General features: G+C 39.9%; 1 protein-coding gene across 1 annotated transcript in view; it reads right to left on the bottom strand.

Annotated features, from left to right (window-relative positions):
- Window positions 1-25,101, bottom strand: part of naa15 (N-alpha-acetyltransferase 15, NatA auxiliary subunit) — a 103,987-nt gene that overhangs the window by 8,610 nt on the left and 70,276 nt on the right. Inside the window, exons 11-18 of the mRNA XM_033020563.1 lie at window positions 21,977-22,146; window positions 21,535-21,687; window positions 21,049-21,177; window positions 16,482-16,695; window positions 16,141-16,334; window positions 15,575-15,683; window positions 14,553-14,651; window positions 3,028-3,171 (exon numbers count right to left, since the gene is read on the bottom strand). Coding sequence (XP_032876454.1) covers window positions 3,028-3,171; window positions 14,553-14,651; window positions 15,575-15,683; window positions 16,141-16,334; window positions 16,482-16,695; window positions 21,049-21,177; window positions 21,535-21,687; window positions 21,977-22,146 — 1,212 coding nt within the window. The remainder of the gene's footprint in view (window positions 1-3,027; window positions 3,172-14,552; window positions 14,652-15,574; window positions 15,684-16,140; window positions 16,335-16,481; window positions 16,696-21,048; window positions 21,178-21,534; window positions 21,688-21,976; window positions 22,147-25,101) is intronic.

Below are 25,101 nucleotides of genomic sequence, written 5' to 3'. Positions count from 1 at the left end.
ACTTAGCTTGGAAACAGCCTTTAACATGAAAAGGAAATTATTTGAATTATCTATTGTTTTATCACAATAGTATATAGAGGTTCAACCAAATAATTTACAATTAATATTACATCTGATTAATGGGAATTTGGTAATTCATACTGTCCTTCCATAATTTCTCACCGTGAACTCTGCATATATATTAAATAAAATCATTTTCTGCTGATGATTAAATTACTGTCAGGGTATTTAATCATATCTAAACATTACATTTAAGCCAATTATCTCTCATCAATTCAATTACCTCTTAACTTATGAACTTAACAATATGTAACACCCAACCCAAGCACTCCTTCCCGCTGAGTTTCTCCAGCACTTTTGTCTACCAATAAGCACTCCTCAACACTTGGTTTATTCAAAAGTTCATTTTCAGCCAAAGTACATACATAACTGGCTTGTCCTTTTAGTCATCCCACCCAATTACCAACAGATGCATACTCAGGATTTTGCTAAAATTGAGATCCAGGAAAAAAATGTACAATGCCAACAACTATAATGAGCCAGATAATTCAATGATGTTCACCATAATGTAGAAACATATCAGCCATTAGTCACTTTAGGCTGTGCATGCCATATGCAAGAAGAAGAAGCCATTTGTCATTACCATTGGAGAATAAAACCCTGGAACTGATCCCAAGAGCAGTGCCACAGCATTTCCACCACATTTTCAAGCAGCTCAAAAGTCAGTACCTCTTCAACATCTTCAAGGTTAATCATGTACAGACAATAAATACGAGGCTTTACTGAACTACTCAAATAGGTAAATAAAGGAACCAATTGGAAAAATCAGCTTGTTGTTCCTCCTGTTTTTAGTCTTCCGACCATTAAACAAGCCACATTTAATCAATACCCAAGATTTTGGAATTATCAACATTTTGGAAATGTGCCCAAATTTAGGAAATTTAATTCACAACAACATTAATTTGTGAAAATCATAAACATAATTTTTGATTTTTAATTTTGCAAGGAAAAAATCACCTTGTCTCCTTGTAGAAGTGGCTACGTTGTACTTGTAGAAGAGGCCTGAATCACAGCAATCCCATTCCTCATCAATTTTCCCAGTAACCCACTCTCCCCCACGATTTTACTATACTCATCAAATTTGACCACTCACCTACACACTAGGGGCAATTTATAGTGGCCAGTTAACTTACTTACCAACCCACATGTTTCTGGGATGTAGAGGAAACAGGAGAAGCCAGGGAAACCCATGCAGTCACAGGAATAATGTGCAAACTCCACATACAGAGCAGAGGTCAGGATTGAGCCTGCGTCACTCTCTCACCCCACCTCGTCCCTTCCTCCCACTCTTTCCTTGATTTCACAAAAGGCAAGGAAAGCCAAGTTCAATGAACCCTAATATGAATGAATCGATGTAACATGTTTTTGATCTACCAGGGTCTGTAATAAATGCTCTACATAAAACAGTAGAATCTTGGGCCTATCTTTTTTAACAACTAAAAGTTAAATATTGTAGCATGGGTAATTATTTTAACAATGAACTTGAAATAAATTTCTCCCATGTCTCATGCAAAATATTCCCTTTTTTCTCAGTGGCAGTTTACATATTTAAAAGCATATTTACATGCTCGCTTAAAAGCAAGCAAAACTTGAGGAAATAAGTCCGTTTTGCTTGAAACATGAAAATTATCCCTTTAGTATAGATAAAAGAGAAGTTACAGTTACATAAATAAATTCACAGTTTAAAAAGTATACAGTCTCAGAGCACCGTGGGATTTCAGGGCTCAGATTGACAACCACAATATTCTGCTGGATGAGTATACTTAAACAAAAATCAATCATACCATTGCGAAACACCAAAGGGATGTTTTCTATAGTTGGACAAAATTAAAAAATGCCACATAGTAATGATGGAAGCTTAATAATAGGACTGACAAAATGCATGGTACATTCACTTGGTGTAGAGGGGAAGTGAAATAAAACACACCAGTACGACAGAAGGGTTGAAGATGTTAAACAGAATTGACTATTTGTACACAATGTCTCTAAAAGCCCTTTTGGTCAGTTTCATTCAATCACTATTTTTGCACATAAGAGATTCAAATCATTCTAGTATTAGAAATGTTTTGATAATGGGAAATTCTGGGGGTGCATCAATGGACAAACTGGAAGCACCATTTTAAAATATATCCAGTTTTATTATTTCCAGTTTGTTACCTTTTATAGCTGGCAGTAAATGTGAAGTGACGACATGGTTTAAACTCCATTAATGGAGCTTTCCTCAAAGAAGCGTTCAGATGAACCACTTTAGCAATAAAACCACTACATGTCTCTTTTTTTTTTGCAGCGAATGACTAATTTTGATTACATTGCCCATTTAGAAGAAGCTGCAAATAGACAAGAAATTAGTTCATAGGTGTGCAAGAGATTTGTTTGTTGTTTTTTTTAATACAATAGGTAGGAACAAGTAATGTTAGACCAAAATGAATGCAGACTTCATGAGTGGCAATAAAATGCTTCAATTTAAATTCTATGGCAGAAAGAGCCCAGTGCACCAAATTTGATCGATGATACATGTCTAGTTAGCTGATCCCAGTTTGGGATTGGCTGGGATTGTTAAAATTCCCTGCTGTATTAATGAGCTGGTGGGAAAGCAACTGGTGAGCCAAGGAAAGAGGGGAGTGATGACAGGGGCTCAGTGTGACCAAAAATCAGATCAAACTGAGATTCACGCAAGAACCACCTATTTAAATATGTAGATTAAATTTACTCACCAGCAGAAGAAAATATCTTAATGATATTGTGGATTTAAAGCATGAGGATTATGTGCGCTGTAGAGGTTTTTGCATTTATTGTAGCTGTTGGTGTGAATCTGTTTTCACTTTACATGTCATTGCCAACTAAGACTATGCAAGAAAATCCGATTTATTTGCATTGGATCTTTCCGTTCCAGGTGAAATTGTTAGTAATTGTAATTTATCCTGTTAATTCCTCACTATATACATTCAAAATGCTAATTCCACTTACCAGCTAACCTGTGTGGGATTGAGTTCAAGTGCTTGTTTAGAAAAGCCTCATTAAAACTCTTTGGATTTGTTTCTCCAAACAGCCTGCTCATTTGCTGTGTCAGCACTGTTTGAACAGCATCAGGCACATTTTTACTTTCAGATACTGCAAAGATAAAAAAAAAGATAGAGAAATTGTAATTTAGCTCTGTATACAATTCTTTCAGCAATATCTAAAAGAAAAACAATTTCAAAGCTTAGTTTTTAAACCCAAGACAACAACCAACCATGAATTAAGGTGCTGAGTGCGACAAGGTCTTAGTATATTTAAATATTTTGTTTATTAACATGCCATACAACATCCAACATTAGGAAATAAAATTATATTCACTCATGTGCAATTTTGTTATCTGCAAAGCTTATGGGATATGGGCATTATGGGATGGGACCATGACTGTATATCCCCAATTATGCTGCTCTTCATATGATGAGAATACAATACTGACTGAATGTGTCTATATTTAGACAATGAAGGAACAGGATTTTGTCCAATTCAGGACCTTGAGAAATATGTAAACAATGCAGGTGGTGGCACTCCCACATGCTTCTTATCGGTGGCAGATTGTGGGTTTGAAGTCTTATTGTTGAAGGAAATATTATAAGCAGTATGCGGAGTCACACCATGCATGTGGTGGAAAAAGGAATATTTAGGACTGGTGGGAACTCAGCAAACTGTTATACCTGGATGAAATTAAGATTGTGTGTTGTTGGAGTTGCACTCATTAGGCAAATGGACAGTACTTGTGCCTTTTAGATCATGGAAAGGCTTTGTCAGAAAAAGTCTTGGCCACTCATAGCCACAATATTTGCTGTATTAGATTAGTCTAGTTAAGTTTCTAGTAGTTAAATGCTGGGGAGTTTGCCAGTGTAGCGTAGGAAGGAACTGCAGATGCTGGTTTACACTGAAGTTAGACACAAATGCAGGAGTAACTCAGCCGGCCAGGCAGCATCTTGGGAGAGAAGGAATGTGTGACGTTTCGGCTCGAGACCCTTCTTCAGACAGCGTACTGTTGTGCCACTGAGCATGGGGTGCTGGTATGACTCAATAGAAGTTGTCCATTGCCTGGCACCAAGGTATGAATGCAAAATGCCAAAAGTTCACGTCTGAAGAGTGTTCAAATCTTGTTCCACGTAATGAGGAATTAAACATCACTCTATCGATTAATATTTCCATCTGAATAATGCGCTCAAATATCATTAATGAAAGTGGAGGATGACTGAGCCGTGGAAAACACCCTGAACTCCTGCAATGACGACCTGGAGATGAAACAATACATCTTGCACAACCATAAGCATTCTTTATGCTAGTGCCTGCCAATGCGGTATTTTGGCAGGATTGAAGGAGATTGAATGTTTCCTCTTGCGGATGAATTATTTTTTACTTATTAAGTAGGAAGCTATTTGGCTCACAACGGTTGGCTCCCAGAGCATGACCGTCAACCCACATTTCTCTGCAGCTTAGAACTATTTAAAATTGTAATACAGATGAGCCAAAACTTGTTTTCTCAAAGGGCTTGAAATCTTTGGAACCCATCCTCAAATGGCAGTGGCATCAGACTAATTTTAATGCCGAATTGGATAGATTCTTGCTAAGCAAGACTGAAAGGTCATTGAGGGTATGTGGGAATATGACATAATTCAGCCACAATTTTGTTGAAGGGGGAAGGGGGACATACAGGTTTGCAGGATAATTGGCTTCTATAAATTGTCTCTCGTATGTCGGACAGTGCTAGTGTAAGGGATGATTGCGAATCGGCGGGGCCATAGTTGACAAAAGAGCCTACTTGCACGTTATATTCCTCAAAGCCTAATGTAAAATCTAGTCATAAGCAAAACAATGGAACTTTGATTTGGCCTGTTGGTTGTGGAATTACTTAGCTTTATCACTTGCATAATGCTTTAAAAGCATGCAAGTCCCATGTTACAGATTACCTAGACTGGGAGCTTACTTTTAGGTGCTACGACCAGCAAGCTCTTCTGTAAGTAGGGTTGCTTCCTTGGTTTGATAGTAATCGAAAACAGGGGCCATGCAAATCACGACTTTTAAAAACCAATGGAATATGTCAGCCTCCGTTGACAACCAACAGTGCTTCAAAAATACCCAGCCTTGAACTACCAGATTGGTTCTGAAATTATTTTATTTGGCACCACAAAACACAGTGGAGGACAGCTCATGGTGTAGGTGGAACTTTGGTGATCACAAATGGGTGCATCTGCAACAGACAGACTGATAAGAAAAAGTCCTCTCTCATGTGGGCTCTCTCACAACTTGCTGCAGACCCAGTACAGCAGCTGTGCCCTTCAGAACACAGCCAGTTTGATCACTGATGGTCTCTTATGCCTTACCCACTCGGTATTTTTTTTAAATGCAGTTCAACAAAAGGAATTGAATTGAATACTTTATTGTCACATGTGACAAGGCACAGTGAAATTCTTTGCTTGCATATCCAAGGTATGCAAATAGCAGTCACCTACGGCGCTGACAAAGTTACAGAGAAATGTGCACTCCAAAGTGTCTCTGCTCCTCCACACTTCTCAGTATGCTACTTCTTATCATGTTTTCCCTTACCTTGTTGCATATTCCTCAGTATAATAGAATATAGATGCTTCAACTTAATGCGGGGTTGGTGCCAATCAAGTAGGTATGTTACAAAACTTACCTTCAGCGGCGCTGCAGTTCTATCACTGGCCGTGTGCGCAACTTTGGCACCTTTGGGGGGGGGGGGGTCGGGATTAAAATGCCGTTTTCTCCTGCCTGTCCGAGATATATTTTCTCGGGCTTCTACCTGATGCTGAAAATTCGTTCCGACTGTCGTTCTCGGAATTAAAAAAAAAAAAAACCACGGGACAATTTCAGTGCTGGAGTAAAATAAAAAGCGACTTCTAACGCTGTCAAGGGAATGAATCTCACGTACGGGACAAAACATAAGGTAAGTTGTTTATTTTACACATAAACTTGCTTCTTAGGATTACTTTAATCAAAATTTCACATTGCGAAAATGTGATTTGGGCCCCATACGAACCGGCAGTGTTTTTCCTGCCGATATGGGGTTGAAATTCACCGCAAACCGCAACGTTCCAATCGATCGCGTTCCACAAAAACCCACTCGCAAGATGATTAAAATGGCCATTAATTTACGGGAATTAAACACTAAATTCCTTCCATTTGGCCTATAAATTCATGACAATGGGATTTAAAAATCATGTTATATTGTGAATTCTTGTGTGAATGTTATTTGGACACTTAGGCTATTTAAAAATGTTAACCTTTTCTTAAGAAATGGATAGATGATTAGATCTAGTAATTGAATTTTGTAATTAGCTACAATTAGGTAACTAACTAATTATATGCTTTAATTTCAGGTCATCCAAGTAAGATTGTTTCATATTTGTTACAGAATGCTTCAATCTATAATAACTGAAAATTTCATTCAGTTCTCTTAATTTTTAAGAAAGTTATGGGCTTTTGACTGTCCTCGATCACAGCTTTTGAGTTAAGTCAACGGAAAAACAATAGGGAACAAGATGCTAATTTCAGGGTATGAAAATGGCCATAACCTTTTTAACACTGAAGATATGAAAGTGAATTAGGTGTCAAATTAAACTTCTTTTTATGCTTTATCTGATGGGATAAATTGCAGACTTGATTTTTTTAATCTAAACATTTTGTGACATTGCTAAATCAAGAGGTCTCCTTTCTTTCAGATGGAGGCCATTAGATTTCATGGGATTTGGATTAACACCGAGGGCTCTCAGGGACTCCCAACAGTGTTACCAGTTTGGGAACATGCTTTTGAAGCAGACTAGAATGACGGCTGCAAGTTCTGACCTTCGAGTACAACAGGTTAAATTTCTGTTTTTCCATGTTAGATACATGTCCCTAGATACTGAAGAGGACTTTGGATTAGCTGTGTCACGACAAATCCAATGCTGATAGTGGGTGGACCACCTACTATTATTATCATTCATTTGCTAAGCCATTTCAGATGGCAGTCAAGAGTCAACCATAGTCCTGGTGTCACATAAAGGCAAAGGGGGCGGCAACATATTTTCTTCAAAAAGAGCTGCTGAAGGAACTCAGGTGGTCAGCCAGTATCTGTGGAAGGAAATGGAGAGTAGATGTTTCTGGGTCAAGCTCCTTCATCTTAACTCAAAGGGATGTAGCCAGTGTAAAGAGGGCCGTGTGAGGGCCGTCCGTAGCGGCGACTGCGGAGGGTTCAAAGGCCCCGACCACGGGTGAACAAGAGGAAGATGACTGAACTTTATTGCCTTCCATCACAGTGGGAAACGTTGATACCCGCTGTGGTGGATGTTTATGTTAAATTCTATCGTGTATTGTGTTCTGTTTATTTGTATGGCTGTATGGTAACTCAAATTTCACTGGAACAATTGGTGCATGCAACAATAAATGTGAACTTGAATTTGATTGCCTAGTTTACATTTGGTCTTACTGATCTAGAAGAGGCCACAGAAAGCAATGAATGCAATAGTCCTGGTTGGAAGAGGTAGAGTGGGTGAATCCCTGCTTCACTTCGAGTTGCTAATTAGGTTCACTGGAGTTTAGAAGGATGAGGGGGAATCTTATAGGGATAGACAGAGTTGACGTGGACAAGCTTTTCCCATTGAGAGTAGGGAAGATTCAAACAAGAGGACATGACTTCAGAATTAAGGGACAGAAGTTTAGGGGTAACATGAGGGGGAACTTCTTTACTCAGAGAGTGGTAGCTGTGTGGAATGAGCTTCCCGTGGAAGTGGTGGAGGCAGGTTCGATTTTATCATTTAAAAATAAATTGGATAGGGATATGGATGGGAAGGGAATGGAGGGTTATGTTCTGAGTGCGGGTAGATGGGACTAGGGGAAAATAATTGTTTGGCACGGACTTGTAGGGCCGAGATGGCCTGTTTCCGTGCTGTAATTGTTATATGGTTATATGGTTATTATATGGTTATAGAAACATATAAAATTATAAAAGGACTGGAAAAGCTAGATGCAGGAAAAATGTTCCCAATGTTGGGCGAGTCCAGAACCAGGGCCCACAGTCTTAGAATAAAGGGGAGGTCATTTAAGACTGAGGTGAGAAAAAACGTTTTCACCCAGAGAGTTGTGAATTTATGGAATTCCCTGCCACAGAGGGCAGTGGAGGCCAAATCACTGGATGGATTTAAGAGAGAGTTAGATAGAGCTCTAGGGGCTAGTGGAGTCAAGGGATATGGGGAGAAGGCAGGCACGGGTTATTGATAGGGGACGATCAGCCATGATCACAATGAATGGCGGTGCTGGCTCGAAGGGCCGAATGGCCTCCTCCTGCACCTATTTTCTATGTTTCTATGGAGGTGACATAGGGACATCTGCTACACATCTTATGGTTGTAAGCCTGGGAAGGGGAGGGATGATCAAAGTAGGGAGTGAAGAGAATGATCCTTGGCATGCAGAAAGGGATGGGGAGAGAAAGATGTGACTGGTGATGGAATCAAGTGCCTGTCATGCTGAGTTCCTCCAGCAGTTCCCTTTTTTGACTCTAGATTCCAGTATCTGCAGTCTCATGCCACCAACATATTTCCTCGCCTAATGAATAATTAGTACGTTTAATTGTAACCATTATTGCCTTTTTAAATTCCTGATTAATTGATATAATTAATTCCTTTGGTGGCACAAAGGATTTGCACGTGTGTGTTGCTTTTTATGAAACTAGTTAGCCAATTAGCCATATTAGGATTATAGTAATTGCACATTAACTATATCAGAAAAATACAGCCAATAAGGCCCCAAATAGAACACATTATCCCCAAGTTCCACCGGTTGTTCATATTACTTGGTAAGCATCAAATAGAAAATTATTTGAGTTATTAAATGCGAACACAAAATGAAATGGATGGTTTTCTTGTTTGTTTAGACTTTAGCGATACATCGTGGAAAAGGGCCCTTTAGCCCACCGAGTCATGGAGTGATACAGTGTGGAAACAGGCCCTTCGGCCCAACTCGCCCACACCGGCCAACATGTCCCAGCTACACGAGTCCCACTTGCCTGCGCTTGGTCCATATCACTCCAAACCTATCCTATCCATGTACCTGTCTAACTGTTTCTTAAATGATGGGATAGTCCCAGCCTCAACTATTTCCTCTGGCACCTTGTTCCATCCACCCACCGCCCTTTGTGTGAAAAAGTTACCCCTTGGATTCTTATTAAATCTTTTCCCCTTCACCTTGAACCTATGTCCTGTGCTCTACCCGATCTATTCCTCTCATGATTTGTACACCTCCATAAGATCTCCCCTCATCCTCCTGCACTCTAAGGAATAGAGACCCAGCGTACTCAACCTCTTCCTTTAGCTAACACGCTCTAGTCCTGGCAACATCCTTGTAAATCTTTTCTGAACCCTTTCAAGATTGACAATATCTTTCCTATAACATGGTGCCCAGAACCGAACACAATATTCTAAATGCGGTCTCACCGACGTTTCATACAACTGCAACATGACCTCCTAACTTCTATACTCAACACTCTGACTGATGAAGGCCAAAGTGCCAAAAGCCTTTTTGACCATCTTATCTACCTGCGACTCGACTCGACCATGCACCTGTACTCCTAGATCCCTCTGCTCTACAACACTACCCAGAGGCCTACAGTTTACTGTGTAGGTCCTGCCCTTGTTCGACATCCCAAAATGCAACACCTCATACTTTTCTGTATTAAATTCCATCAACCATTCCTCCGCCCACCTGGCAAATCGATCCAGATCCTGCTGCAATCTTTCACAACCATCTTCACTAACTGCAAAACCACTAACTTTTGTATCATTAGCAAACTTGCTAATCTTGCCCTGTATGTTCTCATCTAAATCATTGATGTAGATGACAAACAGTAACGGGCCCAGCACTGAACCCCGAGGCACACCACTGGTCACAGGCCTCCAGTCCGAGAAGCAACCTTCCACCATCAACCTCTGCTTCCTTCCATGGAGCCAATTTGCTATCCATGAAGCTATCTCCCCTTGGACCCCATGCGATCTAACCTTCCAGAGCAGCCTACCATGCGGAGCCTTGTCGAATGCCTTACTGAAGTCCATGTACACAACATCTACAGCTCATCAACTTTTTTGGTCACGTCTTCAAAAAAAAACAATCAGATTTGTGAGACACGACCTCCCACGTACACAACCATGCTGACTATCCCTAATCAGCCCTTGCCCATCCAAATGCCTGTATAACCTATCCCTCATAATACTCTCCAATAACTTACCAATAAATTACTACAGATGTTAAGCTCAGCGGCCTATAGTTCCCAGCATTTTCCCTGCAGCCCTCCTTGAAAAGACGTACATTTGTCACCCTCCAGTCCTCCGGCACCCCTCCTGTATTTAAGGACGACTTTTAAATTTCAACCAGGGCTCCCGCAATTTCCACTAGTTTCCCGCAATGTCCTCGGATATATCTGATCAGGCCATGGAGTTTTGTCTACCTTCAAAAACGACAGTAGCTTCCGTATTTCTTCGACAGTAACCCTGAGTGCTCTCAAGGCACTTCCAGTGACTGTTCCAATTTCCTCCGTCCTACTGTCTTTCTCCTCGGTAAATATGGAGGAGAAATACTCATTTAGTACCTTGCCCATCTCCTGTGGCTCCACACACAGGTGACCGCTTTGATTGCTGAGAGCCCCCACTCTCTCTCCAGTTACCTTTTTCCCCCCTTACAATGGCTTGCAAAAGTTTTCATACCCCTTGAACTTTTCCACATTTTGTCACGTTACAACCACAAACGTAAATGTATTTTATTGGGATTTTATGTGACAGACCAACACAAAGTGATGCATAATTGTGAAGTGGAAAGAAAATGATACATGGTTTTCAAATTTTTTTACAAATAAAAAACTGAAAAGTGTGGCGTGCAAAAGTATTTAGCCCCCCTGAGTCAATACTTTGTAGAACCACCTTTCGCTGTAATTACAGCTGCAAGTCTTTTGGGGTATGTCTCTACCAGCTTTGCACATCTAGAGACTGAAATTTTTGCCCATTCTTCTTTGCAAAATAGCTCAAGCTCAGTCAGATTGGATGGAGAGCATCTGTGAACAGCAATTTTCAAGTCTTGCCAGAGATTCTCAATTGGATTTAGGTCTGCTTTGACTGGGCCATTCTAACACGAATATGCTTTGATCTAAACCATTCCATTGTAGCTCTGGCTGTATGTTTAGGGTCGTTGTCCTGCTGGAAGGTGAACCTCCGACCCAGTCTCAAGTCTTTTGATTTGATTCAATTTATTGTCATTGCACTTTTCAGTGCAACGAAATGGTTTAGCCTGCAGTCATAACATAGAATAAATAACAAACACTCAACACAGTCTTGCAGACTCTAACAGGATCTTCCAAGATTGCCCTGCATTTGGCTCCATTCATCTTCCCATCAACTCTGACCAGCTTCCCTGTCCCTGCTGAAGAAAAGCATCCCCACAGCATGATGCTGCCACCACCATGTTTCACAGTGGGGATGGTGTGTTCAGGGTGATGTGCATTGTTAGTTTTCCGCCACACATAGCATTTTGCATTTAGGCCAAAAACTTCAATTTTGGTCTCATCTGACCAGAGCACCTTCCTCCACATGTTTGCTGTGTCCCCCACATGGCTTGTGGCAAACTGCAAACGGGACTTCTTATGGCTTTTTTTCAACAATGGCTTTCTTCTTGCCACTCTTCCATAAAGGCCCGATTTGTGGAGTGCACGACTAATAGTTGTCATGTGGACAGATTCTCCCACCTGAGCTGTGGATCTCTGCAGCTCCTCCAGAGCTACCATGAGCCTCTTGGCTGCTTCTCTGATCAATGATCTCCTTGCCCGGCCTGTCAGTTTAGGTGGACGGCCATGTCTTGGTAGGTTTGCGGTTGTGCCATACTCTTTCCATTTTCGGATGATGGATTGAACAGTGCTCCGTGAGATGTTCAAAGCTTGGGATATTTTTTTATAACCTAGCCCTGCTTTAAACTTCTCCACAACTTCATCCCTGACCTGTCTGGTGTGTTCCTTGGGCTTCATGATGCTGTTTGTTCACTAATGTTCTCTAACAAACCTCTGAGGCCTTCACAGAACAGCTGTGTTTATACTGAGATTAGATTACACACAAGTGGACTCTATTTACTAATTAGGTGACTTCTGAAGGCAATTGGTTGCACTGGATTTTATTTAGGGGTATCAGAGTAAAGGGGGCTGAATACTTTTGCACGCCACACTTTTCAGTTTTTTATTTGTAAAAAAATTTGAAAACCATGTATCATTTTCCTTCCACTTCACAATTATGCGCCACTTTGTGTTAGTCTATCACATAAAATCCCAATAAAATACATTTACGTTTGTGGTTGTAACGTGACAAAATGTGGAAAAGTTCAAGGGGTATGAAAACTTTTGCAAGCCACTGTATGTATTTATAAAATCTTTTGGGATTGTCCTTAATGCTACCCGCCAGAGCTATCTCCTGGCCCTTTTGCCCTTCTGATTTCCTTTTTTAGTTTATTCCTTAGTTCTCGAAACTCCTCCAGGGATGCACTTGATCCCAGCTGCCTATAGCTATACCATGCATCCTTCTTGTTTTTGACCAACGTCTCAATTTCCCTCATCACCCAAGCTTCCTTACGTTTGCCTGCTTTGCCCTTCACTCTAACGGGGACGTACACATCCTGAACTTTCTTCAGTACACTTTTAAAAACATCCCACGGCAGATGTTCCTTTCCCCTCAAATAACCTGCTCCAGTCAACGAGTGATACCTTCTCTCATACCCTCATAGTTGGCCGTACCCCAGTTGAGCATTTTAACACGTGGATCCTCTCCGTCCCTATCCATAACTATCCTAAACCTAATCGAACTGTGGTCACTGGTCCCAAAAGGCTCCTCCACACACACTTCATTAACTCGCCCTTCCCAATTTCCCAATACTAGATCCAGCGTTGCCCTCTCACGTATGGGGACCTCCACATACTGCTTAAGAAAACTCTCCTGAACACTTTTGAGGAATTGCACCTAATCTAAACCCTTCACGCTATGATTTTCCTAGTCTACATTGGGAAAGTTAAAATTCACTACAACCTTATTTGTCCTGCAGCTGTCTGCAATATCCTGACAGATTTGTTCTTCCAATTACCATTGACCATTCAGGGATCTGTAGTACACCCTCATCAAGGTGATCATAATTTTCTTGTTCCTCGGCTCCACCCATATAGCCTCACGAGACGAACCGTCCGTAATGTCACCTCTGAACACAACCGTGACATCATCCTTAACCAACAATGCAAGCCCCCCCCCCTCCTCTTTTTCCCTCACCCCTGTCTCTCCTGAAGCTCGTGTACCCCGGAATATTGAGCTGCCAGTCCTGCCCGTCCCTTAACCAGGTGTCAGTCATGGCAACAACGTCCCAGTCACTCGTACCTATCCACGCCGTAAGCACATCTGCCTTAACCCTTGCATTAAAATACGTGCAGTTTAAACCAACCCTCCTTCCTCGCTCTTCGCCTTTCACCTGCCTATTCTGTTCACTATCATTTCCCACATCACCCCCCATATGAACTTCTAGCCTCACACGTGCCTCCGTCTTAAACAAGATCCCACCCCCCAGTCCATGCCGACCAGTGATCACCCCGTACACTAACACTCAGGACAATGTACAATTTTTCCGAAGCCAATTAACCTTCAAACCTGTACGTCTTTGGATTGTGGGAGGAAACCAGAGCACCCATAGAAAACCCATGCAGTAAGAGGGAGAACGTACAAACTCCGTACAGACAGCATCCGTAGTCAGGATCAAACCCGGGTCTCCAGTGCTGTAAGGCAGCAACTCTACCACTACGCCACTCTACCACTGCGCCACTCTACCACAGCGCCACTCTACCACAGCGCCAGACATTTTGCGATCCATTTAAGACGGATCACAAAAGGGAACCACTATTTAATTAAATGAATACTAATCAAGTATGCATAGAACAGCACTTTCCTCAAATTCAATGCCTCTTACAGCATGTTAATAGGCCAATAACAGTTTGTATCTTTTGTGTGAAAATTCAGCCATCCAAGATTCATGAAACTGGCACATAAATTGGCGCTTCTAGAGGGGAGATGTATGCTTCATGTCCTCCACCAGTGTGGAGCACAAATAATACAGGTTCAGGATTAGAGGTTGGTTGTTGGCGACAAGCGAGTCAAGTGATGCGGGTGTAGCCAGTAAGTAATTTGTTTAAGATGATAAATCTAAGTGAGATTGGAACCTGTTCAGGAAGACACTCTAAATCAACCAATTGTGGGACATGCATTGTTATGAAAATTTCGTTGGGTTGCATCTGCCTGACAGCAAGATGCACGTTGGAACAATATGGCTTGTTTGTTTGTTTTGGCAACACTAAATATAATTCTCACTATAAATTTTATTATTCAGCTGAATTTTTACCATAGCTCTATTCAACCTAGAATCCTGCTCTCGCAAATGTAATCACATCAAATAATAAGTTACCATACCACTTTTGAAGAACCGGAACAAACACTCATGAAGCCATGGATTATCTGGATCAATGGAGAAAGCTCTTTTGACTGACTGCAACATCAGAAGGAATTTTTCTGCAAAAGAAAATCCATCATTAGACAAAAACATTATATTTATAGTGTTTGATATTCCATTATAATCATAATTAAGTGATAGGCAAAGTTGTAGTACCAAAGTTGTATTACCCCAAAGGCAATACCAACAATGCAGTATTTCCTCAATATTACAGCAACGTGTCTAAATCTGTTGCAAAACTCATAACCATTCTTAAAGATATCTTTACACATTCCTCCGCATGGATTAAATAAACTTGACACAATATTTTTCGCAACAAACTTTTAAGATTTCATTATTATGGCTTTTGGAAACCCTATGGAAGAACATAATTATATATTTGAATTTATAGGAATTTAAAAGTGATTAGGCAATCTAAGTGTTATGCAGGGAAAAGAGATTTTTTCTTTTAGCTTTCCCAACTCTGACCCAAATAATTCACAGTTGAACTTGGATTACATAAATTATGTTAGTTTTCCTGAACAATAATGAAGACTGTGGTGCACAATCACTGAGCATCTCCAGAAAGCTTCAGTTTTCTCTCTAGCCAACTAACGGTCATGAATGTTGGTTTGCCTCCATTTTAGAATTTTAAATAGCCTTCCAATGCCTCCCCTTCCTACAATTCTTGAAACGTCAGCTTTTACAATGAATGTTAGAGCGATAGAGAAGGATGTCAGTAAGCAGTATTTATGTGTATACATGATTAACGTAATAAAATTGTGTGTGAATTAGAGCAAAATTAATAAAAACTACAGCCAATTCTAGCATCACAACGACTACCAACTCAAAGACCCGCAAAGATGAAGAGAAATCTGTATTCTTCTACTGCTGGTTCAGCACAACAGAACAAGTACGTTATTACATGTGGTCAACTAGAAAAGGATTGCCAAATCTTAAGTTCATGGTTGGTGATTTATAGATACAAATGTTCATGACTCACCTTTTCTATAATAGATCTCAAAAGCAAAAAGATGGGTTTCAATTCGGTTTTTTACCAAGGTTTTCAGTGGTGTCAAAAATTTAATGGCTTCTTCAAGCGGACTGTCCACCTATGTCACAGAAATTTTTTTATAATGTTTATAAATTCAGGGCAACACATTAGCATTTCAGAAGTGTGCTTTGTATACTCCAAAACCCATGGTTTGGTTTCAATCTGACAAAATTAATTGTTATGTTGAATGTTTGGGAACCTCAGCCTACCAACTACAACAGAGAGATGTCTTCCATAATATGCGCTTTCACTAGGTACGCAAGGAAAAAGTGAAAAACTTGCTGAATTTTCCCAAATTAGGATTAACACCTACATATTGACACATAATAGCAATCTGACAGAGCAGATAACAGAGCTCAGTGTGGATATTATCCCAATTCAATTAAGACAGCTGATGCTACTCTAACTCCCGGGTGCAATTCCTTGCACTCAGACAAAAGTGGGTAGAAAATGATTTGGGTCAAGAATCAGGAGTCCCCTTAAACGCACAGAAAAGGCTTATACAGATTGTTTACTTTTGCTAATTTTTCGGGTACAAGCTCCTCCTTTTGTGTGCCAATCTCCTCCTCATCCTCTTCCTTCTTCTTCCTTTGATTTTTCAGCTGTTTCTCTTTTTCTGCATTCCTCTTCTCCTCTTCCAGTTGCGCCTTCTTCTGTGCTCGACGCTGTTTGTTTCGTAGCTTCTTTAGCTCTTTATCTGAAAGATTTGCTGCATGGGGAAAATACAGGGAACATGTTTTGGAACTGAACAGAGAAGATAAATCGGTGTAATATGTATTTGTTGTTCAGAATAACTTGTTTTAATCCAGTTAGTGATAAAAACAACTGTAAAACAAAAGAAAAATGTGACAAATACCTGTATCTGCCTCCAATTCTTTGTTTTCATCAGTTAGCGGATGATCGTGAAGTTTCAAGTAGATTTCAATAGCTACTTTTGCAGCTTTAAAATAAAAAGGATGGCACCGAAGCACATCTTCAAGTTTAAGCAAATCGACGTAAGATCGCAATGTCATTTTCCTCATACAATAGGTGTGGAAATCAAATTGGTCATCAGTAATTTCCGCAAAATGCTGAATGAGAAAAACAAAATCAACATGGAATTTTAAATCAAATAGCATAAACGGGAGTATATGCAGCTTAACAGAATCAATTAAACAACTGTCAATTTATCTTGGATGAAAATGTCATTTTTTCATGCAACGCAAGATGTGATTAAAGCACAGCCTTGCACATTTAAAGTACTTTTATCCAAGATAAATCCTCAACAGACTCAGCTGTACATTGTTTGTATTGTGGCTTTGGGTAATCAGCATTTTAATGAAACTTTGAGTCTACTTCCAGTTAGGGTAAATGCTTTATTTAAATATTTGATATACATAATACAATTTTATAGTTGAGAAAATCTTCTTGTATATCCTTCATTAAAATAGCTCCAGGAGTTTTTTGCAGCAATACATAGAGGTACCTACTGGAGAAGGGGCAGTGCTGGACCTCCTGTTAGGAAATGAGACAGGTCAAGTGGCGGAGGTATGTGTTGGGGAGCACTTCGGGTCCAGTGATCTAAATACCATTAGTTTCAATATAATTATGGAAAAGGTCAGAACTGGTCCAAGGGTTGAGATTTTTGATTGGAGAAAGGCTGACTTTGAGGAGATGCAAAGTGAATTGGGTTATTTTGTTTTATGGGAAGGATGTAGAAGAGAAATTAAGGACATTTAAAGGTGAAATTTTAAGAGTACAGAATCTTTATGTCCCTGTTCGGTTGAAAGGAAATAGTAATAATTGGAAAGAGCCATGGTTTTCAAGGGAAATTGGACACGGTTCGGAAAAAGAGAGATCTACAATAATTATAGGCAGCATGGAATAAATGAGGTGCTTGAGGAGTATAAAGAATGTAAAAAGAATCTTAAGAATGAAATTAGAAAAACTAAAAGAAGATATGAGGTTGCTTTGGCAAGTAAGGTAAAAGTAAATCCAAAAGGTTTCAACAGCTATATTAATAGCAAAAGGATAACGAGGGATAAAATTGGTCCATTAGAGAGTCAGAGTGGACAGCTATCTGCAGAGCCAAAAGAGATGGGGGAGATATTGAACAATTTATTTTCTTCAGTATTCACCAAGGAAAAGGATATTGAATTATGTGAAGTAAGGGAAACAAGTAGAGTAGCTATGGAAACTATGAGATTCAAAGAAGTGAAAGTACTGACACTTTTGAAAAATATAAAAGTGGATAAGTCTCCAGGTCCTGACAGGATATTCCCTAGGACATTGAGGGAAGTTAGTGTAGAAATATCAGGGGCTATGACAGAAATATTTCAAATGTCATTAGAAACGGGAATAGTGCCGGAGGATTGGCGTACTGCGCATGTTGTTCCATTGTTTAAAAAGGGTTCTAAGAGTAAACCTAGCAATTATAGACCTGTTAGTTTGACGTCAGTGGTGGGCAAATTAATGGAAAGGATACTTAGAGATAATATATATAAGCATCTGGATAAACAGGGTCTGATTAGGAACAGTCAACGGATTTGTGCCTGGAAGGTCATGTTTGACTAATCTTCTTGAATTTTTTGAAGAGGTTACTAGGGAAATTGATGAGGGTAAAGCGGTGGATGTTGTCTATATGGACTTCAGTAAGGCCTTTGACAAGATTCCACATGGAAGATTGGTTAAGAAGGTTCAATTGTTGGGTATTAATGGAGGGGTAGCAAGATGGATTCAACAGTGGCTGAATAGGAGATGCCAGAGAGTAATGGTGGCTGGCTGTTTGTCAGGTTGGAGGCCGGTGACTAGTGGGGTGCCTCAGGGATCTGTGTTGGGTCCACTGTTGTTTGTCATATACATCAATGATCTGGATGATGGTGTGGTAAATTGGATTAGTAAGTATGCAGATAGGTGGTGTTGTGGATAATGAAGTAGATTTTCAAAGTCTACAGAGAGATTTAGGCCATTTGGAAGAGTGGGCTGAAAGATGGCAGATGGAGTTTCATGCTGATAAGTGTGAGGTGCTACATCTTGGCAGGACAAATCAAAATAGGATGTACATGGTAAATGGTAGCGAATTGAGGAATGCAGTTGAACAGAGGGATCTAGGAATAACTGTGCATAGTTCCCTGAAGGTAGAATCTCATGTAGATAGGGTGGTGGCCTTTATAATTCAGAGCATTGAGTATAGAAGTTGGGATGTAATGTTAAAATTGTACAAGGCATTGGTGAGGCCAATTCTGGAGTATGGTGTACAATTTTGGTCGCCAAATTATAGGAAAGATGTAACATAATAGAGAGAGTACAGAGGAGATTTACTGGAATGTTGCCTTGGTTTCAGCAACTAAGTTACAGGGAAAGGTTGAACAAGTTAGGTCTTTATTCTTTGGAGCGCAGAAGGTTAAGGGGGGGACTTGATAGAGGTCTTTAAAATGATGAGAGGGATAGACAAAGTTGACGTGGATAAGCTTTTTCCATTGAGAGTAGGGAAGATTCAAACAAGAGGACATGATTTGAGAATTAAGGGACAGAAGTTTAGGGGTAACATGAGGGGGAACTTGTTTACTCAGAGGGTGGTAACTGTGTGGAATGCGCTTCCAGTGGAAGTGCTGGAGGCAGGTTCGATTTTATCATTTAAAAATAAATTGGATAGGTATATGGACGGGAAAGGAATGGAGGGTTATGGTCTGAGTGCAGGTAGATGGGACTAGGTGAGAATAAGTGTTCGGCACGGACTAGAAGGGCCGAGATGGCCTGTTTCCGTGCTGTTATATAATCATATAACAATTGTTATATGATTATATGTTATATGGTTATTGCTGTTTGAAACCAGAAACTAAGTTTGTGGTTAAGGGAATGTGCTCAAACATGGCGGCAGCTAGAATTTTTCACTCAAATAGAATTAGTTTGCAGGGCATTTTATGGAACTTTTAGTTCAATATGCACCAGTAGCCAGATTTGTAAAATGAAACTCTACAGATATTCAGTAAACAACAGGGTCTCTTGACTGATGAAGCCGAATTTTAGTTAAAAATATAAGAAGATATTAAATTGGCTTCTGGGCTAGCTTACAGCTTATATTTAGTCTCAAATTAGGCTTGCCTCAGGTTGCGGATGTGTGAGATAATAAATCCTATAACATTGTCTCCCAAGTGAGGAAGTGACAGAGAAAGAAACAGCTAGTCACATCTTTGAAGTAAGATGCCGTAAACCAAATTACCAATGTTTATGGGGGAGGAGGCGATAAAGGAAGAGAGAAACAGCTAGTCACATCTTTGAAGTAAGATGCCATAAACCAAATGGTCTATGTTTATGAGGGACCAAATGACAGCGAGGAAGCAGCGAAAGAGCTAGGGTGATCTCTGTGAAGATAAAATGGCATTATCCAAATGGCCAATGTTTATGAAGGACGAGAGAGGAACCAGGGAAGTAGAAAGATAAAATGTCGTAAACCAAATGGCCAATGTTATCTTGTACTATGTAAACAAAATGCCTTTAATGTGATGCATTCTGTGGAAACCTTTTCCTGTACCTCTGACCATGACTAATGTCTGTGGAATGTGCTAAGGGGACAAAAAAACCCTATTTAAGGCAATGTAATTCTGTTGTTCAGAGGAGGTGGACGGAGGACAGTCAAGTGTCTGTATTGGTCACTTGACTGGAGTTCTTCCTCCCTTCCATCGGCCGATGTTAAGTAAAGTTTTGAACTGGTCTACCAAACAGTTTGTGTGGTGTCTGTTTATTAAGAAGCGAACCTGGTTTAGTAGTTAAGAAAAGTAGCTTTTTCAGACTAGCCTCTTAACCAAGTGGAGAGCAAATGTTTTGCAGTGATTAACTGACAAATGGTTAGGAAGAATAGCTCAGCCTCCATAAAATAATGACTATATGAAACACAACGAGGCTTGTTGGGTAAAAATGTCAAGAGCATGATGCAAGATTCCAACCGAACATCACATTTCAAAAATTGCAAAGCGATACAATAGACAATAGGTGCAGGAGTAGGCCATTCAGCTCTTCAAGCCAGCATTGCCATTCACTGTGATCATGGCTGATCATCCACAATCAGTACCCCATTCCTGCCTTCTCCCCATATCCCTTGAGCTATCTAACTCTCTCTTGAAAGCATCCAGAGAATTGGCCTCCACTGCCTTCTGAGGCAGAGAATTCCATAGATTCAAATCTCTCTGGGTGAAAAAGATTTTCCTCATCTCCGTTCTAAATGGCCTACCCCTTATTCTTAAACTGTGGCCCCTGGTTCTGGACTTCCCCAACATGTTTCCTGCCTCCAGCGTGTCCAATCCCTTAATAATCTTATACATTACATCTTTTTTTTAAATAATCTAGGTCTTTATTTTTGTCCCCTAAATTACTTTACCCCATTTCAAAAACGGAAATGTATTTCATTACATCACAAAATATCATTTCAATTTTCTTGCACTTACTCTCTCTATCTCATGACACTTCTTCAAAGATTCTCCATATTTGTTCATAGACTGATAGGCTAGAGCACATTCTGTCTGGAACCACATACACTGCATCTCATTCAGATTATCCACTGCAGCTGTCCCTTCCTAGAAAACAGGATTACATGCAAATACATTAAAGAAATGTGGCAGCTGCGGGTTCATTTTGGCACAAAATGGGACGGTTATATTATCCAAAGTAATGATCTTCACAGACAAGTATTGTTAAATAACAAAATAAAACTATTAAAACAGTTTTGTATGCCCACAGCAGACTTCAAGTGGCATAACATAATTCAGTTATTAGTGACTTAATTTCTCCAAGCAGCAAGTACTTCCAAATAAGTAACCATGTTAACGATAGTTATTATGCAAATCAGGCGACAGAGCATCAAATTCACATTTCGCAATTACATTTATATTTTTTAAATTTGTACTGCATTATCATGCAATGAAAATACCAACTCTTGTAAACTTGGAGCACATTTCCTCAGCTTCCTTCACCAGGTTGGCTTTTAGCATGTATTTAGCACATTTGGAATTTATAAACCGGTCTGCTGTATCTAAAGCTTGAGCTTCATCCATCCATTTGGCAGCTTCCTTTATGTTTCCTGCATGCTGCAAGGAAAATATTACATTAGGCAAACAAAACTAATATTATTAAACAATCACAAACTCAGATCTTACATATAATGTTCATTTGTGACCTTTTAAAGCAAACTACTGATCAATATTTTTTTTATTGGATCTGTAGTTATTCACAATTTCTGTGATTGTATTTACTGTTTCTTTTGTTTCCAGCATTTTGTAAAAGCATTTGTATAAACAAAGCAGAATAAGTGTTAATAGTAAAAACAATTCCAAAGCTAAGAGTATCAGTGAAGAATAGAATGCATTGTATTTTTACCTTGTAAATTTTGGCCTTAACAAGGAACAATTCTATGAGAGTCGGGGTACTTTCAATTGCAGCATTGATATACTCCAAGGCCAAAGACGGCTGCCCAATTCTGTCATAATGTTGGGCCAAAAAATACTGGACCCACAATCTAGTAGTAGGTGGTTCTAGGTTTCCATCATCTGAAATGGGAGAAAAAATAAGTTCAAATAAAACCTTTGAGGGACAAGCACACAAAATTGTTTAAAAGGATCTTTGTACTTCTAGGCAATCCATCAAAGATCATCTCATTATTTTTCCCCTGGCAACTATTGGTCTGGTACCTCCTTTGATCCAGACAAAATTACAAGAGCGCACTTGAAACCTTCCCCCCCCTCCCCTCCCCGAAGTCCCTCCAAAAGTGTGGCACCTAGGCCGCCAATCTCATCGGGATTTCCGTGGCCAATCGGCGGGTTGAGTTTGCCGCCTGCAACCAGGGCTCTGGAACTCCGGCCTAGCTGGAGCAAATGGATCTGTTCCCATAGCCGACTTCAGAGGCCAACTTTGTTGGCTGGTAACTCGGCCCCCCCACCCAACCTCCCACCCCCCACCCAAGGCAGTGTGGGTTTGGCAAAATGAATAATCAATACCGCAAGACTCTGGAAACAAAGGTGCCGGAAAATCGGTAGTGGGCCTGTACATGTATCAATTGTGAACTTTGACCTAACCAGTTTGAGAATTTTTATCGGACACAAGTCAAGAAAATTGGACCAACAAAATATTTATTGAAAAATGCAACAATAGATATACCATCTACGTGAATATTTGGATACATTGGGAAATAAAAATTGGAGAGGATTAGATCAACTGAAGCAGCATGTTGCTCATTGAATCATACAGCATAGGAGTTCACCATTTGAACGTTCAAAAATAAGTTGACTTTTGGTGGAACAAATCAAAATTAATTTCATTTTTCTCCTTTGCAAAGCCATGCATTATACGAGTTTCAATTAATTTTTCTATACAAATCCTATATGAACTCACACAAATTTCATGTCATTTCTCTCTTGTCCGAATTTCCAAACTGATAGCACCTCATCACCAATTCCAGAAGAAAAACAGCCTTTCCTTATGTCCAGCATCTGCAGATCCTTCCCTTTATTTGCAGTTCTCGTATTTCCTATGACAGAGGCAGCTATCTTTCAGCTCGCTATGTTTAGGTCAGTTCTCAAAAATGATGCCTTTAATTCCTTTCCCAGCCAGTTTCCCTTTAACCCTCTTACATACCCTACCACCCATCTACACCAATGGTAATTTATAGTAACCATTTATCCTATCAACCAGCCACCTTTGGAATGTAGGAAGAAACAGCAGTGCCTGGGGGTACTCACATGGTCACAAGAAGAATTTACAAATTTAGAACACGAGATTAAGATTCAACAGAGGTTGGAGTTGTGAGGCTCCAACACTACTAAATGTTCATAAGTCATGTGAGCAGAATTCAGTCCATCGGGTCTACTCCACCATTCTATCATGGCTGATCTATCTTTCACTCTCAACCCCATTCACCCGTCTTCTCCCCATAACCCTTGACACCCCTACTAATCAAGAATCAGTCAATCTCTGCGTTAAAAATATGTGTGTGTGTGTGTGTGTGTGTGTATATATATATACACACACACACACAGAAGTCAGGACAGATGATATCATTCCACCTTCTGTTCAAATCAAGCATGGATTACTCATACCTACACTGGGGATAATTTACAGCAGCCGTTTAGCTTACAGCTAGCATGCTTTTGGAATGTGGGTGAAGCACAAGGGGGAAATCACAATCTCAAAGAGAACATGCAAAATCTGCACAGTGAGAATTGGAAATCAGGATTGAACCTAGATCACTGAAGCTGAGACAGCATTTTCAGCTGCTGCACAACTTTGCCTTCCTGTTGACATGGCTGCAAATTGGTTTTATGCACTCCAACATTTATCTCTAGGCCTATGGATAAAAGCGAAGTTCCAATTTATTCTAATATTTATCTACTTATTCTGCCTTCAGGTATCTGGACATATGTTCATCAACATTTGTTATTCTGCATTTATCATGTATTCCTTTGCCTCCTCCCTAAATGCATTGACACTCATTTCTCCAGTTTTGAGTTCCATTTGTACATTATTTGTATTGATTTATTGTTGCCACAAATACCAAGATAGTCAAAAACTGTGTTATCCAGTCAAATCTTACAAGTCACAAGTACAATCAAGCCATTGCACAAGTACAACATGTATCAAAAGTCGAGAATGTTTAATTGCCATATGTACCGACAATAGAATAATGAAATTCTTACTTGCTGCAGCTTTACAGGCCCATTAACAGAATAACACACAATAGATATATAATACGATAAATTAACAAACAGTAATACTAGGAAATCAGACCATAATCATACAAAATCAGCAAATAGTGAAGCAGAAAAATACTAGAGTGACGAATATAGTGTAATTCTGTTATAACATTAGTCACAGAGACAGTGCAGATTTTTTTCTAAGTGCAAAAGCTGCAATGAGGTAGGTTGGGAGATCAGGACTACACCCATGATTATGAGGGGACCTTTGGTAGTTTGATAATGGCAGGGAATAAACTATTCCTGTATCTGATGGAATGTGTTTTTAAGCTTTTATATTTTCTGCCTTAAGGGAGAGGGGAGAAGAGGAAATGTTTAGCTTATAAAAGCGTCCTTGATTATGCTGGCTGCTTTCTTGAGGCAGCATGAAATGCGAGTGGAGTTATTTGGTAGAAAAGGGTGTGGTAGGACGGGCTGGATTGTGTCAAATTATCTGGATCTGCCCAGGCAAATCTTCCTGTAACCTGGCACTTTGTTCCTCACTGAACTTTTGAGCTGCCAGTTTTGGTGTCACTACAGACCCTGCAATTGTGAAACCTATATTTAAGACCACACCATGGGGCCAGCATAGTGGTGCACTGCGTCCAGGGTTTAATCACGATCTGCAGTGCCATCTGTACTCACTGCAGTGGTCTGGGGTTCCTCCCACATCCAGAAACATGTAAATGGGTAGGTTAATTGGCCACTAATTTTGTCCCTTGTATGTAGCTGCATGGTAGAATCTGGAGGAAGTAGATGAGAATACAAGGAGAATAA

Source organism: Amblyraja radiata, chromosome 1 (genome assembly GCF_010909765.2).
Source record: "Amblyraja radiata isolate CabotCenter1 chromosome 1, sAmbRad1.1.pri, whole genome shotgun sequence".
Lineage (NCBI taxonomy): Eukaryota > Metazoa > Chordata > Chondrichthyes > Rajiformes > Rajidae > Amblyraja > Amblyraja radiata.
Note: the sequence above shows the minus strand (reverse complement) of the source record. Positions and strands in the feature narration are given on the sequence as shown.